The 18,945-nt window shown below is 44.8% G+C and overlaps 1 protein-coding gene across 6 annotated transcripts in view; it reads left to right on the plus strand.

Moving 5' to 3' along the window:
* The window catches only part of CTNND2 (catenin delta 2), a 913,533-nt gene that overhangs the window by 613,348 nt on the left and 281,240 nt on the right, over positions 1 to 18,945 (plus strand). For all 6 annotated transcript variants that reach the window (XM_056520133.1, XM_056520132.1, XM_056520127.1 and 3 more), the window contains one exon: positions 6,444 to 6,629. In XM_056520133.1, coding sequence (XP_056376108.1) covers positions 6,444 to 6,629 — 186 coding nt within the window. The remainder of the gene's footprint in view (positions 1 to 6,443; positions 6,630 to 18,945) is intronic.

Consider the following 18,945-nt stretch of genomic DNA (forward strand, 5'->3'; position numbering starts at 1 on the left):
AAATTAATACGTTTAAAATTGTCATCTTCTGACACCTATAACTTTTTTATTTTTCCGTGTATGGGGCGGTATGAGGGCTCATTTTTTGCACCGTGATCTGAAGTTTTTAAGGGTATATTTTTGCATTGATAGGACTTATTGATCGCTTTTTATTCATTTTTAAATGATATGAAAAGTGACCAAAAATGCACTATTTGGGATTTTGGAATTTTTTGGCGCGCACGCCATTGACCGAGAGGTTTAATTAATTATATATTTTTATAATTCGGACATTTCCGCACGCGGTGACACCATATATGTTTATTTTTATTTTTATTTACACTGTGTTTTTATTTTATGGGAAAAGGGGGTGATTCAAACTTTTAATAGGGGAGGGGTTAAATGATATTCATTCACTTTTTTTTCCCTTTTTTTTTGCAGTGTTATAGCTCCCATAGGGACCTATAACACTGCACACACTGATCTTTATCATTGATCACTGGTTTCTCATAGGAAACCAGTGATCGATGATTCTGCCGCATGACTGCTCATGCCTGGATCTCAGGCACTGAGCAGTCATTCGGCGATCGGACAGCGAGGAGGCAGGTAGGGGCCCTCCCGCTGTCCTGTAACTTGTTCGGGATGCCGCGATTTCGCCGCGGCTATCCCGAACAGCCCACTGAGTTAACCGGCAGCTTTCACTTTCGCTTTTAGCCGCGCGGCTCAGCTCTGAGCGCGCGGCTAAAGGGTTAATAGCGTGCGGCGCCTCGATCAGTGCTGTGCGCTATTAGCGGCGCGTCCCGGCTTCACTATGACGCCGGGCCCGCCGTGATATGATGCGGGGTTACCGTATATGTCTATGTTTATTGTTCAGCGGGCGCAGTAGAGGGCTCAGAAGGGAAAGAGCGACAAATGGTTTTTGGGGGTCATGTCACCTTTAGGAAGCCCCTATGGTGCCAGGACAGCAAAAAAAAAAACACATGGCATACTATCTTGGAAACTAGACCCCTCGGGGAACGTAACAAGGGGTAAAGTGAACCTTAATACCCCACATGTGATTCACGACTTTTGCATATGTAAAAAAATAAATAAATTTTTTACCTAAAATGCTTGGTTTCCCAAAAATTTTACATTTTTAAAAAGGGTAATAGCAGAAAATACCCCTCAAAATGTGAAGCCCAATTTCTCCCGATTCAGAAAACACCCCATATGGGGGTGAAAATTGCTCTGCTGGTGCACTACAGGTCTCAGAAGAGAAGGAGTCACATTTGGCTTTTTGAAAGCAAATTTTGCTCTGGGGGCATGCCGCATTTAGGAAGCCCCTATGGTGCCAGAACAGCAAAAAAAAAACACATGGCATACCATTTTGGAAACTAGACCCCTCGGGGAACGTAACAAGGGGTAATGTGAACCTTAATACCCTACAGGTGTTTCACGACCTTTGCATATGTAAAAAAATAAAAAAAAATTTACCTAAAATGCTTGTTTTCCCAAAATTTTTACATTTTTAAAAAGGGTAATAGCAGAAACTACCCCCCAAAATTTGAAGCCCAATTTCTCCCGATTCAGAAAACACCCCATATGGGGGTGAAAAGTGCTCTGCTGGCGCTTTATAGGTCTCAGAAGAGAAGGAGTCACATTTGGCTTTATGAAAACAAATTTTGCTCTGGGGGCGTGCCGCATTTAGGAAGCCCCTATGGTACCAGAACAGCAAAAAAAAAAACACATGGCATACCATTTTGGAAACTAGACCCCTTGAGGAACGTAACAAGGGGTAATATGAACCTTAATACCCTACAGGTGTTTCACGACTTTTGCATATGTAAAAAAAAAAATATTTTTTTTACCTAATATGCTTGGTTTCCCAAAAATTTTACATTTTTAAAAAGGGTAATAGCAGAAAATACCCCTCAAAATGTGAAGCCCAATTTCTCCCGATTCAGAAAACACCCCATATGGGGGTGAAAATTGCTCTGCTGGTGCACTACAGGTCTCACAAGAGAAGGAGTCACATTTGGCTTTTTGAAAGCAAATTTTTCTCTGGGGGCATGCCGCATTTAGGAAGCCCCTATGGTGCCAGAACAGCAAAAAAAAAAAAAAAACACACACATTGCATACCATTTTGGAAACTAGATCCCTTGGGGAACATAACAAGGGGTAATATGAAACTTAATACCCTACAGGTGTTTCACGACTTTTGTATATGTAAAAAAAAAAATGTTGTTGTTTTCCCAAAAAATGTACATTTAAAAAAAGGGTAATAGCAGAAAATACCCCCCAAAATTTGTAACACAATTTCTCCCGAGTACGGCGATACCCCATATGTGACCCTTAACTGTTGCATTGAAATACGACAGGGCTCCAAAGGGAGAGAGCCATGCGCATTTGAGGCCTAAATTAGGGATTTGCATAGGGGTGGACATAGGGGTATACTTACTGTAAACCTCCGCCCATGTGAGTGTACCCTGTATGTTCACATTGGGGGGGGGGGGGGGACATCCAGCAAAACTACAACTCCCAGCATGTACGGTCTATCAGTGCATACTGGGAGTTGTAGTTTTGCAACAGCTGGAGGCACACTGGTTGTGAAACACCAAGTTTGGTAACAAACTCAGTGTTTTGCAACCAGTGTTCCTTCAGCTGTTGCAAAAGCTACAACCCCCAGCATGTACGGACAGCGGAAGGACATGCTGGGTCTAGTAGTTATGCAACAGCCGGAGGCATACTACTTTGGCTGGGGATGCTGGGGATTGTAGTTATGCAACAGCTGGAGACACACTGATTTGCTACTTAACTCAGTGTGCCTTCAGCTGTTGCAAAACTACAACTCTCAGCAGTCACCGACAGCCAATGGGCATGCTGGGAGTTGTAGTTATGCAACCACCAGATGCACCAAAACAACTCCCAGCATGCACTTTAGATGATTGTGCAAGTTGGGAGTTGTAGTTATACAACAGCTGAAGGTACACTTTTCCATAGAAAAAATGTGCCTCCAGCTGTTGCAAAACTAGAAGTCCCAGCATGCCCATGAGGGAATGCTGGGAATTGTGGTGGTCTGCCTCCTGCTGTTGCATAACTACAGCTCCTAGCATGCCCTTTTTGCATGCTGGGAGCTGTTGCTAAGCAACAGTAGGAGGCTATCACTCACCTCCAACTGCAGATCCACGCCGCCGCCACGCAGGTCAGTCCCGCCGCCGCCGTCGCTCCTGGGGCCCCGATCCCAACAGAGTGCCGGGGATCGGGGTCCCCAGCACCCGGGGTCGTCTTCCCGCACCCTCTCACGTCCTCCGGAAGAGGGGCGGAGCGGGTTGCGGGAGTGACACCCACAGGGTCACTGGAGACCCGATTGGCCCGGAATCCGCCGCAGATCGCTGGACTGAATTGTCCAGTGATCGGCAGCAATCGCCGACATGGGGGGACATAATGACCCCCCTGGGCGATATCCGGGGATGCCTGCTGAACAATTTCAGCAGGCATCCCGCACCGGCTCCGCTCCAGCTAGCGGCTGGGGCCGGAAATGCGCAGGGCGCATCCATACGCCCTGTGTCCTTAAGGACTTAGAAACGGGGGTGTATTGATACGCTCTGTGTCCCTAAAGGGTTAAAATTTAGAAAAATTATAATTTGTAATTTTTTTTCATCAATTATGGAAATTCATAGGAAATGAAGTAAGTATCGAAAAAATATTCACTACAATTTTAAAGCAGAAGGTCACGAAAAAACATTCTCAGAATCAGTACGATAGGTAAAAGCATCCCAGAGTTATTAATGTATAACGTGGCACAGGTCAGATTTGAGGTTTCGTCATCCGTACAGTTTTTCCTTATCTGTTTATATTGCCCATATGGTACATTCCTTAACCATGGTTTGTAATGTGCGCTATCGAACTTGAGTTCCTGTAGCACACTCTGGAGGACATAGCAAATCCCTCAGGTTCACACTTTCTGTGGCTTTAAAGGAGTACTCCTCCCCTAGACATCTTATCCCTTATCCAAGGATAGGGGATAAGATGTCTGATCGCAGGGGTCCCACTGATGGGGACCCCCGCGATCTCTCTTGCAGCCTCCGAGTCATCAGCTCTCCAGAGCTATGTTTGGTCTGTGGCTGATGACTCATAATACAGGGACCGGAGGTTTGTGCTTTGCCCCTTTAATGCAAGTCTACAGGAGGGGGCATGACTGTTGCCACACCCCCTCCCATAGACTTGCATTAAGGGGGCAGGATGTGACGTCATGGGGGCGTAGCCATGACATCACAAACCGCCAGCCCCTGTCATCAGCCACGGAGCAAACTTAGCTTTGGAGAGCTGATGACTCGGGTGGATGCAGGAGAGATCACGGGGGTCCCCAGGATTTGGACCCCTGTAATCAGACAATAATTCCCATATCCTTGGATAGCGGATAAGATGTCTAGGGGCGGAATACCCCTTTAAAGGCCTCAATAGGTCCAATAAAGCCCGGACCGGGAACGGCCTTCCACCCACACTACAGCCAGAAAAAGAGCCCATTTAAGCTGCATGGCAGCTATCCTAACTATGCACATGTTAGTAACCTACTGTTACTTACTGAAAAAATGCTCTTTTCCCCCACCAAGGCCTGGGACTTCGGTGGTACACACACTGCAGTTTCCTTGTTGTAACTTAGCTGTATGGAAAAGCCAAAACGGACTGCTGGATTGGCCTCCTTGACAACCCTGGAACTTTTCTAGTGGATACAGAAACCTACTTGGCACATATCTACCTTCATCCTCTTTACCTGCTGGTCGCCGACAATATATAACCACTAACATAGTGGTATAATGTGTTCCAAAAAAAAACATTATAAATAAAACCACCCAAAGTTATTACCATATAATGTGACACATGGCATTTTTGTAAATTGGGACTTGGTTATCTAAAGCCAAAACCAGTAGAGAGGGTTAAGAAAACTGGAAGACCCACTTTAGGATCTGTGCCAACTTATCAGCAAAATATTACACCTTAGAATGCTAAGATCCCCCTGCCAAAGTAGAGTTATTAGTTATTACCCAAAACATTTGCAACAGTTTCCATGACAAAAGGGCTCCCATCTCATTCCTTTCTGATGTGTTTATGTGGCAATGTTTGGTGTGACAACCACAAAGGCATGGAAATAAGGTTAAAGTTGATGTTTTTACATCCACGCCGGGGAGTAAAGTGTAGTACTGCATGCTTATCCCTGCTCATTCTCCTGGTCAGTGGGGGTCTCAGCAATAGTTATCTCATAGGTTATTATCTCCTTCTATAACTTACCACTGTATAAAGGTTTCCTTGTCTGTTTAATAAAAGTTGTGAAGAACAGTCCAGGTATACCAGCCTGATTATTAGCCACAACATTACGTGTTTAGAGGTTTTGAAACCTCTTCCTCAGATGTATAGGCAGTTATACATGCACGTAAAATGGCAGGTGTATAAGTGTGCAAAATCGGCACTAAAACAAGTAGGCTCCACTCCCTAAGGGGCGTCAAAACACATCACAGGTAAGGCTTTAAAAAATAAAATGAGACCCAATAAAATAAACAACTAACGATAATATAATAACAATGAAAATAAAAGAAGTGGACATTAAAAAGGACACACTAGTAGTAATGCAAATGAATAGTTGTCTTAAAAAAAGTTGTGACATTTTACACAAATATGGTTAAAACTTAGTCAGGTTCTGGATGTATAATCTCTCACCGATCCTTAGATAGAACCAAAAGAAACATGCACCTAAGCACTTCACTCCCCGACTTACTGTCTTCTCTATATACCTGCAGTAGACAAGCTCCTTTTCTAGTTTGTGAAGGCCTTCTCGTGTAGCGAGATAGAGAGTGCAGTTAGCAAGTAAAGTGCTCTGCTGTGTACTTCTAGTTATTTTAGCAATCTGCAGGGGTCTGAACATCCATACCCTGACTGATCAAAACTTTTAAAGGATTTATGTCTTTTAAAGGGACAGGGACACTTTAAATTGGAACTATCTGAATCAAAAACTTTTTATATGCTGCATACTTGAACAAATATTAACCTTTCTAATATATTTCATGAAACATGTTATCTCCCTTTATATAGAACTCATGGCTTAAAAAAATATCATCTTTGTACTAGCTGAAGAACAGGCTGGGACAAAGTCCAGAAAGTGAGGGTGGGACTAGTTTCTGTGCTGATTCCTGTCCTATCAGACTCCTGTTTGAAAACAGAGAGGAGGGGGTTACAGAGCAGCCTGCAGCAATTGGGTGAAGAGACAAAGCACTGCACAGCAAACTCAGGGCAAGCTCAGTGCTTGGCTTGGATGCAACACTTCCTAAGCAGTGGATGTCAGAAGGTGTGAGCAGCTGAATGTAGGGATTTGTGAGCCAAAAACAGAAGATAGACATATTATACACATTATAATAATTAATTTATAATTAAAATAACAATAATGAACAATGAGTATAATACTCTAATCCATATATTTTTTTTTATTATAGACCATTGAAAACTGTGTTTGCATTCTGAGAAACCTTTCCTATCGGCTAGCTGCAGAAACCTCTCAGGGACAGCAAACTGGAACAGATGAACTTGATGGATTGCTTTGTGGTGAGACCAATAGCAAAGATACTGAAAGTTCAGGATGCTGGGGGAAAAAGAAGAAAAAAAAGAAATCCTTAGATCAGGTGAGCAATTCTGTTAATTTTTAACTATTTGGATGTAGGGTTAAATTGTGCAAACTATGGTTTCTCAATTTGTTGCCAATATGTGTGGTGACCACGGGGTGTTGCAGTGAGTGGTAGCGGGATCTGATGGAATTAACCCCTGGGGCAAGATGCTGTTAACCCCTAGTGTTCGTGGCACCAGGATGTGGTTGTTTTGGTATAGGGCACCGACGACAACCAGCCCAGAAACGGCATGCAGTAAATGAGAGTCCACAGCAAGGATGCAAAACAACTAGAACTTTTACTTGGGAAAAAGCAGATAACAGTCTTTACAACTAGCCAACTTCCACAGAGGTGACCGGGACACAGGGGACCTTTCAGGCTTGCTTGGACTTGTAGTTATTGTAGTAATGATGTAGGCCACTGTACTACTGTTTTAACTTTAGCGGGACAGTCGTGGACTTGAATTGTAGAGATAGATTTCACTTACAGTTTAGTTGTGGCTGCAGGTTCTTAGGCTTTGGCCTAGATAAGCTGAACTTGAATGGTACAGGACTTTGTGCTTGCTTTTAGGTCCAGGTCTCGAGAGAGGGAATCTGGAGACTACAGACCCTTATATACTAGGGGGCTGGACTAAAGCCCATTGGTAGCTGGTTGCCTGGGGTACCTGTGCCCTTGGAACTCTGGGTATATCATGTGATTACAAGACCCTTACCAACATTTTATACAATCTGTACAACTTTATACATACTGACACAGACAATAAATGAATATACAAGGATATAACATATTGAATATACAAGGCACTTATACGATATAACGTGGGGGGAACCCTGCCGGAGAGCCCTGTGGACCTGAGGGACTCTTCCAGAGGGGACTTAAGTACTGTACAGAACTATGTTCTGTACTGGGAAACCACATATGCTCATCTAGAGAAGTAGAATATTGAAAAATAGAAAGAAGAATAAATAGACTGATTAAGAATAAATAGAGATCTGGATGGTTCTTATATTAATGGTGCACTCAATATTGTTGCCAAAGTTTATACCGTATTTATCGGCGTATAACACGCATTTTTTAGGCTAGCATTTTTAGCCTAAAGTCTACCTGCGTGTTATACGCCGATAAGCCGCTGCAGTTCAATGATTTAAAGCGGGCGCTTTAAATCAATGAACTGCAGCGGCTTTTTCAGGTGCAGAGACCACCGGCGCTGCCGGCTTCTCTGCCCCTTCCTGTCCTGGGGTCCCTGCTGCAACCGCTTCTCTCCCCCTGCTATCGGCTCCGCTGCCCCTTCTCTCCCCCTGGCTATCGGCGCCGGCAATGGGGCAGCGACACCGATAGACAGGGGGAGAGAAGCGACGGCAGCAGGGCTCTAGACTGCAAGAAAGGCAGGGGGAGAGAAGCGGACAGTGACGGCCTCTCTCCCCTTGCCTTTCCTGGGGGCTTCTGCGGGGTAAGAAACAGCATATCGGGGTATACACACGCACACACACGCACCCTCATTTTACCAAGGATATTTGGGTAAAAAACTTTGCGTGTGCGTGGTATACCCCGATAAATACGGTACATTAATGGCTTTGTGTTGAGTTATTTTGAGGGGACATAATATTAAACACTGTTATACAGCTTGTGCACTCACTACTTTACAATGTAGAAAAGTGACATTTCTTCAGTGTTGTCACACGAAAAAATATAAAATATTTACAAAAATGTGGGGGGGGGGTAGGGGGTATATTAACCCCCCTTGCTGCAAATTTACATAACTATATATTTATTTTATGTAGTTCATTCCTGCAAATGGATTCATAGTTAAATCCAGTGGCGTTGCTAGGGTTGGTCTCACCCGGTGCAATAAAAAATGGCGTCACCCCAAACTCATACCCCACCAAGAAATTTTTTTAGCCTGTTGTGACAGACGCCAGTGGTGTAGCTCGTTGCGGAAAATTATTTCCAGTATAATAATCAAATATACCAATTGCCACAGAATGGGACAGTGCTAGAGAAGTTTTAAACATTTAAAACTAAAGCTTCCAGTTGGACCTAAGCAGTGGTAAGGGGATGCTGGGAGTTGTTGTTTCACCCATCATAACTGCAGAACTTACAAGTGACTACAGCTCTGATGTCAGGCAGCATACACATTGATATCAGTGACAACAGGTGACTCCTTCTCTATAGTCTTTCCTTATCTAATTCAGATGGTACATACCGCCAGGACTTCATCCAGCAAAATCCTCTCTGCAGAACGCGACACCCAAATGGCTCCTCACTATGTCAGCGGATTGGGATCCTTTTATATGAAAACAATACTCATTATAACCCTGCTACACACTGTGCTCTCTGAATATGATACTGCTACACATTGTTCCCTCTGAATATAACACTGCTACACACTGTATCGTCTAAATATAATACCATCTCGGGATTACTTCCCGTTTGTTGGTGTCACCCCACTTGAGAGGAGTCACTCGGTGCAGCCCACCCCCTGCCCCCCTATAGCAATGCTACTGGTTAAATCCACTGGATGACACTGACACCAGAACATACACCTAGGCTCCAGCTTTATCATCCAGGATTGTAGATAACTTTAATCTTGGCTGCTTTACCCCTTACCTGCCATGCACAATAGTAATTGTGTTTATTAAAAGCGGTTAAGGTGGTTGCTCCAAGTTACCCTCTGTAATCCATCGGTGTCCTACAAAACATGATCGTGGGACACTAATGAATTGCCATGACAGCTGGGGGGCTAAATAAGGCCTCTAGATTGTATGCCTATTAGGCTGAGCTATAGTTACTCAATAATTTATATGTACCTTAAAGGGGTACTCCGGCGCTAAGACATCTTATCCCCTATCACGCAGCACCCCGTTACCATCAGCACCTGGAGCATGTTCAATCTGGGTCTGATGACCGGCGATCACGGGGCCGGAGTATTGTGATGTCACGGCTCTGCCCCATGTGACATCAAGCTCCGCCCCCTCAATGCAAGCCTATGGGAGGGGGTGTGACAGCTGACACGCCCCCTCCCATAGGCTTGCATTGAGGGGGCGGAACGTGATGTCACACGGGGGCGGAGCCGTGACCTCACAAATACTCCTGCCCCGTGATCGCCAGTCATCAGACCCGGAGCGAACATGCTCCGGGGCTGATGGTAACTGGGTGCTGCGTGAAAGATCACGGGGGTCCCCAGCGGCGGGACCCCCGCAATCAGGCATCTTATCCCCTATCCTTTGGATAGGGGATAAAATGTCTTAGCACCGGAGTACCCCTTTTAAATGGTTCTGTTAACAATATGACTCATCCTACAGAAAATAAGCCTTTATGCAGCTATGTTGATGAAAAAAAACATAAAAAATACATTTTGTCCATGAAATGTGTCATTTTATGACACACCACAAGCCCTCATACAGCTACAATGAAGGAAACATTTTTAAAAAGTTGAACTCTTGAAATACACAACAGGAAAAAAATAAAGAAAACCCTGTGGTCTTGTCAATTTTAGGGTTAAGTTATACACTTTTGTAAATATTTTGTTACAGCTGCTTTTCTCTGCTTCTTGTTTACTACTTGTTGCCTAGGCTACAGACCACCTTTCCTTACTCTGAAGCAGTGGACAGGCTGCTGCTGAGGTCACACACACTCTCTGCACAGAGCAGGAGAGGGCTATTATCTGCCAGATACCTTAAAGGGGTACTCCACTGGAAAACATATTTTTTTTAAATCAACTGGTGCCAGAAAGTTAAACAAATTTGTAAATTACTTCTTTTTAAAAATCTTAATCCTTCCAGTACTTAGCTGCTGTATGTTTCAGGGGAAGTTCTTTTCTTTTTGAATTTCCTTTCTGTCTGACCACAGTGCTCCCTGCTGATACCTCTGTCTATTTTAGGAACTGTCCAGAGCAGGATAGGTTTGTTATAGGGATGTGCTCCTGGAGTACCCCCTTTAAGGCTACGGTACAAAGTATTTCACTCTGTGCAAAATGTGAAATACCGCTTCCAAACCTCACTGAACACACAGAGCTTCTGCCAGCTAGCCCTGTATGCACATATGCACAGCGCTAAATACGCTGTGTTAGCGCTACGTGGGACAGTAGCCTTAGGGGGATTTATGAAAACCTGTGACGAGGAGAAGTGGTGCAGCTGCCCATAGCAACCAGATTATTTCCTCTTAAAGGGGTACTCCGCCCCTAGACATCTTATCCCCTATCCAAAAGATAGGGGATAAGATGTCAGATCGCCGCGGTGCCGCTGTTGGGGAGCCCCGGGATCCCCGCTGCGGCACTGCGCTATCATTACAGCACAGAGCGAGTTTGCTCTGCACGTAATGACGCGCAATGCAGGGTCCGGAGCATCGTTACGTCACGGCTCCGCCCCTCGTGATGTCACGGCCCGCCCCTTTTAATACAAGTCTATGGGAGGGGGCGCGGGGGTCGTCACGCCCCCTGCCATAGACTTGCATTAAGGGGAAGGGCAGTGATGTCACGGGGGCGGAGCCATGACGTCACGCGGCTCCGTCCCCTATATCGCCCGTCATTACGCACAGAGCGAACTCGCTCTATGCTGTAATGATAGCGCAGTGCCGCAGCGGGGATCCCGGGGCTCCTTTGGATAGGGGATAAGATGTCTAGGGGCAGAGTACCCCTTTAAGGATACATCCCATTTTGGCCTTAAAGGGGAACTCAGGTGTAAAAAAAAATTTCAAATCAACTGGTGCCAGAATGTTAATTTACAAATCTGTTTATTTATATTTACAAATCTTAGCCCAGCTGCTGTATACTACAGATATGCTACAGAGAAATTTGTGAAGTTCTTTCCAGTCTGACCACAGTGCTCTCTGCTAACACCTCTGTTCATGTCAGGAACTGTCCAGAGCAGGAGAGGTTTTCTATGGGGATATGCTTCTAATCTGGACAGTTCCTGACACGGACAGAGGTGTCAGCAGAGAGCACTGTTGTCAGACTGGAAAGAACTGCACAATTTTCTCTGTAGCATACAGCAGCTGATATGTACCGGAAGGATTAAGATTTTTAAATAGAAGTAATTTACAAATCTGTTTAGCTTTCTGGCACCAGTTGATTTGAAAATAATTTTTTCCACTTGTTTCTACTGGAGCTCCCCTTTAAGAACACAGCTAATTTTATTTAGATTTTACCTCCTCGCCTAAAAATCATAACTCTTTTATATTTTCATCCACAGACCCATGTGAGAGCTTGTTATTTGCACGACCAATTGTCCTTCGTAATGACATCAATCATTTTACCATAAAATGTATGGCGCAACTAAAAAATGATATGTGTGGGGAAATTGAAAAAAAGAAAACCGCAATTTAGCAAATTTTGAAAGGTTTCGTTTTTACGCTGTACACTTTAGAGTAAAAATGATTTCCTTTATTCTTTGGGTGAATACGATTAAAATGATACCTATGATTACATACTATTCTATTGTGCAGCTGTAAAAAAAAATCTAACATTTTTGTAAACAAAATTAATATGCTTAACCCTTTAAGGACACAGCCCATTTGGGCCTTAAGGACGCAGACAATAACATTTTTACGTTTTCGTTTTTTCCTTCAAAAAATCATAACTCTTTTATATTTTCATCCACAGACTAGTATGAGGGCTTGTATTTTGCGCGACCAGTTGTCCGTTGTAATACCATCACTCACTTTACCATAAAATTTATGGTGCAACCAAAAAAATACTATTTGTGTGGTGAAATTAAAAAGAAAAAAAAACACAATTTTGCTAATTTTGGAAGGTTTTTTTTTCATGCCGTACAATTTACGGTAAAAATGACATGTGTTCTTTATTCTTTGGATCAATACAATTAAAATGATACCCATGATAACATACTTTTCTATTACTGTTGCACTTTTAAAAAAATCGCAAACTTTTTAACCAAATTAGTACATTTAAAATCCACCTATTTTGAAGACCTATAACTTTTTTCATTTTTCCGTATAAGCGGCGGTATGTGGGCTCATTTTTTAGCACCGTGATCTCTACTTTTTATTGATACCATATTTGCTTATATAGAACTTTCAATCCATTTTTTATACATTTTTTTGGGAATAAAATGTTTAAAAAAAGCTTCTATTTTGGCCTTTTTTATTTTTAAGTTCACGACGTTCACCGTATGGTATAATTAACATTAATTTTATTTTAATAGTTCAGATATTTACGCACGTGGTGATACCAAATATGTAGATAAAATATTTTTTAAACACTTTTTGGGGGTGAAATAGGGAAAATGGGACAATTTACATTTTTATTGGGGAGGGAGTTTTTCACAATTTTTTTACTTTTACTTTTATTTTCTCTATTGGCTGCATTTTGGGACACAGACCGTGGGTGTATGCTGCTGTCTCTAGGAGGTATGACACTATGGTAATAAAAACGTTGGCTCCTCCCAGCAAGATATACCCGCCACCAGGCCCTGAGCTAATTAGTTTAAGCTTAGTATCTGAAGGAGGTGGACATGGTCTGGATTTCTCCAGACCAGGTCTTATGTTTTATTATTTTCCTAGATTTAGGGAATGTGTTAGTTTTTTATTCCTTTTTCTTTTATGTTTTCAGGTGGGGACTCAGGAACTGTGGCTCACTGTTTCCCCATTGCGAGTAAGGGGGCACAGACATTGTGTATATGCGCTGTTAACCCCCTCTCGCCTGGGGTTGTACCTCATGGGTCCGGGTCCCCCTATTCCCTGCTCGCCTCGCTCGCACATTATAGCTCGGCGTGATGCAGGTAACAAAAGCTTACTGAAGACCTCTTTCAGGTTAAGGGGCTGGCCTGTGTTGGGGCTCTATCTTTATTCAAAGCAGGGGCGAGCAAGTGCATTTTGAGCAGGAAGGGGTTACTTCTTACTATGACGTGTGTGTGTTTTATACTATGCGGCTGTCAGCCGCAGCGCTTACTATGCGGCTGACAGCTGCGGCGTCTGTACTGTTCAGCGCACGGAGCGCTGACTTACTTTCGCTTTCGGCAGCAGACAGCTGCCGGCGTACATCTGAATTGCCTGCTCACTTCCCCGCGGGCGCAGACGCAACTGACATGTGCGCCCGGGGCAAGGAGCGGGCGCCATTACTGTTCTTTTTCACGGCGGCCGGGGTGCTATAGCTCCACCCACAGGGCTGCCGGAGCTTACTGGAGGCGCAAACCGCCCTCCAATCAGCACCGTGCGCGTGATTTTCGGGGGGACAGAGGCCAATTAGACAGTGCCTCTGCTCCAGGCACGCCCCTCTATGTCTATTGGCTGGCCTGTTTCTCCCTCTCTTTCTCTCAGAGCGGAGTTCTCCTCACAGCAGCTGCCACAGGGGACACAGACTCGGGTCAGAGTTCTTTTTTCATTATGTCCGTACCCAGAACTGTTCCTCCCTCTAAACAGATAACTGGAGCATTAGTTTCCTATTTTGTCTGTAAGTCCTGTAATTCCAAAATGCCTGGTTCGGCTTAACCCACTTGCTTTGCCTGCTCCTCTGCTACCCCAGACTACATGGTACCCCCGGATGCTCTTTCAGTTCCGGTGGATTCGGCCGCCCCTCCAGCCTGGGTTTTTTCCCTATCCCAGTATATGGCTGACTTTACTCAAGTCTTCTGTTCAGTGGCTGAGGCCTCCCGTGACCTGGTGTCTGCCTTGAAGAAGTCTGCCCTGCACCGGCCCTCTAAAGGGACCCGCTCCCCTTCTCCACATACCTCACGCTCTCACAAGCGTACTAGGGGTGCATCTTCTGACTCTTCCATTGAGTCTTCAGGTAGACGTGGGTGTTCCCCTCGTGGGTCCCGCCCCCGGGTCATCTGGTCACAAACGTCACTCCTCCAGAGGACGTTCCCGCAGTTGCCACTCTGCCTCGCCAGAGCCGCGTACCCATTCAGGTACTGCCTCCACTCGTTCACATTCTCCTGGTGAACTGGCGGATGAGGCTTTTGAATCGGCATCTGACTTGGAAGACTACGCGGATTCAGTTGAAACGGTGAACTCATTGGTTGCGGCCATAAGAGACACCTTTCACTTAGAGGACCCAGGATCTTCGGACGTGACTTCTGAAGTATCCTTTCATCGTGCTAAACCGGCACCTCAAAGGTTCAGCACTCACGCTGAATTTGACACCCTTCTGGAATCTGCATGGAAACATCCAGACAAGAGGTTCCCGGGAATGAAGAAGGTTCAGGTGCGTTAACCATTCGACAAGGACCTTGTCTCTAAGGTGGTTTCCCCTCCCTCGGTGGACCCACCAATTTCCCACCTCTCTAAGGCTACCACACTGCCACTGGCAGATTCAGCTGCTTTCAAGGACCCGACGGACAAGAAGGTGGAGTCTTTAGCGAAGTTTGCCTCTGAAGCAGCAGGCTCTTCTCTTCTTCCCACCTTCGCCTCGGCTTGGGTGTCCAAAGCCCTATCGTTGTGGTGCTCAAAACTCCGTCAGGGTATCCAGCCGGGATCCCCCCGGAGGATCTTTCTGCCTTGGTTCTCCAATGCTCTAAAGCTGGGGAATTTCTGTGCACAGCCTCCATGCAGTCAGCCCGTTGTGCTGCCTTTGCTGTGGGTCACCTGGCGGCTCTCCGCCATTCCATGTGGCTTAAGGCTTCTCTCACCGAGCTTCCTTTTACTGGTGTCCGTCTTTTTGGCAAGCTCCTTGACGAGATTATTTCTGAGGCGGCGGGGGGCAAGAGTTCCTTGTCGCCTCAAAATAAGGCTCGCTCTACTTCTCAGAGGAAGTCCTCTTCCTTTCGGTCCTTTCGGACTTTTGGCCCCAATAAAGGGTCGGGGCAGGCGCCTTCGTGGGACAAGAAGGCCCCCTCGTTCCGGGCGCGCCCGTCTTGGAAGTCGGACACCAACCGTTCCGGCCGTTTTGCTGCCAAATCGGGCAACCGCAAACCCACTTCCGCATGACGTGATGCCCCCACCCGCAGATTTTTCTCAGGTGGGAGGTCGTCTCTTATTTTTTCGAGACGTCTGGACCACACACATTCAGGACTCTTGGGTCAGGGACGTGGTGTCCAACGGGTACCGAATCGAGTTTGTCTCCCTCCCGAGGGATCGTTTTTTTCGGTCCCCGGGCTTCCCAGTCTCCTTCTCTGGCGAAGCAGTTTCAAGAGGCTCTTCTGTCCCTGCTTCTCCAGGGAGTTATTGTCCCCGTTCCTCCAAGGGAACATTTTCGGGGTTTCTATTCCAATCTTTTTGTGGTCCCCAAGAAGGGCGGTTCGGTGCGGCCAATCCTGGACCTCAAGCGTCTCAACCGTCATCTTCTAATCTGCCACTTCCGAATGGAATCCCTCCGTTCGGTAGTGGCATCCATGGAACAAGGGGAATTTCTTTCATGGTGGACATCAAAGATGCCTACCTCCATGTTCCAATATTTTCCGGCCATCAACGGTACCTCCGTTTTGCGGTTCCGGAATTGCATTTTCAATTCGTAGCCCTCCCCTTTGGTCTGGCCACTGCTCCTCGGGTCTTTACCAAGATCCTTGCGCCAGTGATAGCCCTGTTGCGGTCGAGAGGAGTCTCAGTGATCCCTTACCTAGACGACCTTCTCATCAAGGCTCCCACCTGAGTCTAGACCCTGGAGAATGTGGATCTCACCCTCCAGACCCTGGATCGCTACGGGTGGATGGTCAACAGGGACAAGTCTGTCCTTTCTTCTCTGATCTTCCTGGGACTTCAATTCAACACGGCCTCTGCCCGGATTTGCCTTCCGCCGGACAAACATTTTTTTTTTTGTTCCGCCCTTTACCCATCCTACTATTTTCCCGGGTTGGCCCCCTTATACACAGCACACTAATATAATCAGCCCTGGTTGGGATACACTGGCATACACACACAAAAGGGACTACAACTCCCAGCATGTGACATTCAGGAGTCTTCAGTCTGTGGTATAACACCAGCATGCTGCCTCTGTAGTCTCCTGGGGCTTGTAGTTCACCACACCTCTGTAGGGCATACACCAGTGTTTCCCAACCAGGGTGCCTCCAGGTGTTGCAAAACTACAACTCCCAGCATGCCCTGACAGCCTTTGGGCATGCTAGGAGTTGTAGTTTTGCAACAGCTGGAGGCACACTGGTTGGGAAACACTGGTGTAACATGATGTGTATGCTGAATAGGCTAGAACAGTGTTTCCCAACCAGTGGGCGTCCAGCTGTTGCAAATGTACAACTCCCAGCATGCCCAAAGTCTGTCAGGGCATGCTGGGAGTTGTAGTTTTACAACAGCTGGAGGCACACTGGTTTGTAAACACTAGCATACACACACATAACAGGGACTACAACTCCCAGCGTGTGTCATTCAGGAGTCCACCTCCCCCTTCACATATAGAGTTCATCCCCAGTATGAGATTTATTCCTCTGCAGTCCATACATCCCCAGTCCGTGCACCTTGTCATCCTCCCCTTCAGATAACACTTATCTTCTCTGTGTTCCTTCTCCTGTGCAGACATGCATCTTCAGAAGACAGAGCAGGGGGAGGGGAGGTGAGGAGCTGTGTACTCAGGCTTCTCATGCAGACCTCCGGAAGGGGGGGAGATGAGGGGGCGTGGCTTATTTTTCATGCAGACAGAGAAAAAAAAACTATGACATCTTGTCCACAACAGACTCAGAACATGTGGACAACAGTAAAAGAAAACACTCTGAACTACAGAACTTCCTGCCCAACAAACAGGTAAGCAAAACACACACATGCTGCTAAAACATATAACACATGTATATTGCAAAAAAACAAAACTTACAAAGAAGATGCCATATAGGTTAAAAAAATTAACCAATTAACCCCTTTAAGGTCTGAGCCCTTTTTTGCAATTCTGACCTCTGTCACTTTATGCATTAATATCTCTGGGATGCATTCAACGTTTATTCTGATTCAGAGATTATTTCTTCGGGACATATTCTACTTTAATATAGTGGTACATTTTCAGCGTTACTTGCATCCTTTCTTGGTGAAAAATCCCAAACTTTTGAAAATTTAGCATTTTTCTAACTTTGAAACTCTCTGCTTGTAAGGAAAATGGATATTCCAAATAAATGTTATATTGATTCACAAATACAATGGGGGATATTTATCAAAATTGTCTATGTCCCGCATCAATATAGACCAAACTACAGAGGGTTAGTCTGGTCTATTGTGCACCTAATTTATCAAATGGCGCACAGCTCTTGATAAATTATGTGCACAGACTTCAGGATCTATGCTTTAGTCTATATTTAAACCTGCTCCAACATGGTCTGACATTTCGGCGTACTTTCAGCCTATGCGAGTTGTCGCTGAAAAGTCGCTTTTGATAAATTTGGCACCAATGCATTTTTCAATGCATTTCAGTCTAAAATAGACTTGCATGCATCATGTTCTAAAAATCCTCTAGAGCAAAAGTCGCAGAAAAGTCGCACATATTTAGACTGCGACTTTCTGTGCGACATATTTAGACAAGAAAAACCAGTCTAAATCCTTTGATAAATCTCCCCCAATATGTCTACTTTATGTTTGCATAAGAAAGTTGACATGTTTTTACTTTTTGAAGATATTAGAGGGCTTCAAAGTATAGCAGCAATTTTCAAAATTTTCACGGAAATTTCAAAATCTGAATTTTTCAGGGACCAGTTATGTTTGAAGTGGATTTGAGGGGCTTTTCTGTGAGAAATACTCCATAAATGATAGAAACTACACCCTAAAAGTATTCAAAATGACATTAAGAAATCTTGTTAACCCTTTAGGTGTTTCACAAGAATAGCAGCAAAGTGGAGGAGAAAAATCAAAGTCTGCATTTTTCCATTTTCATTTTTAAAAGGGGTATTAGGTGAAAAAGCCCACCAAAATTTGTAGCCCAATTTCTCTTGAGTATGGAAATACCTCATATGTTGACATAAAGTTCTCTGAAGGCTCACAATATGGCTCATGAGGGAAAGAGCAATTGTGGGATTGTTGACATTTTTTTTTGCTGTCATGGTTTTTGGGGGCCATGTTGCAATTAGGAAACCCCCATGGTGCCAGAACAGCAAAATAACCCCCACATGGCATGCTATTTTGAAAACTACACCCCTCAAGGAACTTAACAATGGCGAACTTTTAACACCTCACAGGTGTTTGACGACTATTCGTTGAAGTTGGATGTGAAAATGGAAAATTTGATTTATAACACTAAAATGATGGTGTTACCCCAAATATTTCTTTTTCAAAAGGGGTAATAGGTGAAAAATTACCCCTAAATTTGAAGCCCAATTTCTCCCGATTAAAAAAAATGCCCCATGTGTGGATGTTGAGTGCTCTGCTGGCGCACTACAGGTCTCAGATCAGAAGGAGCGCCATTGGTCTTTTGGAGACAGAATTTTACTGAAATTGAAGTGCATTTTCAAACCTC

Source organism: Hyla sarda, chromosome 5, assembly GCF_029499605.1.
Source record: "Hyla sarda isolate aHylSar1 chromosome 5, aHylSar1.hap1, whole genome shotgun sequence".
NCBI classification, from domain to species: Eukaryota; Metazoa; Chordata; class Amphibia; order Anura; family Hylidae; genus Hyla; species Hyla sarda.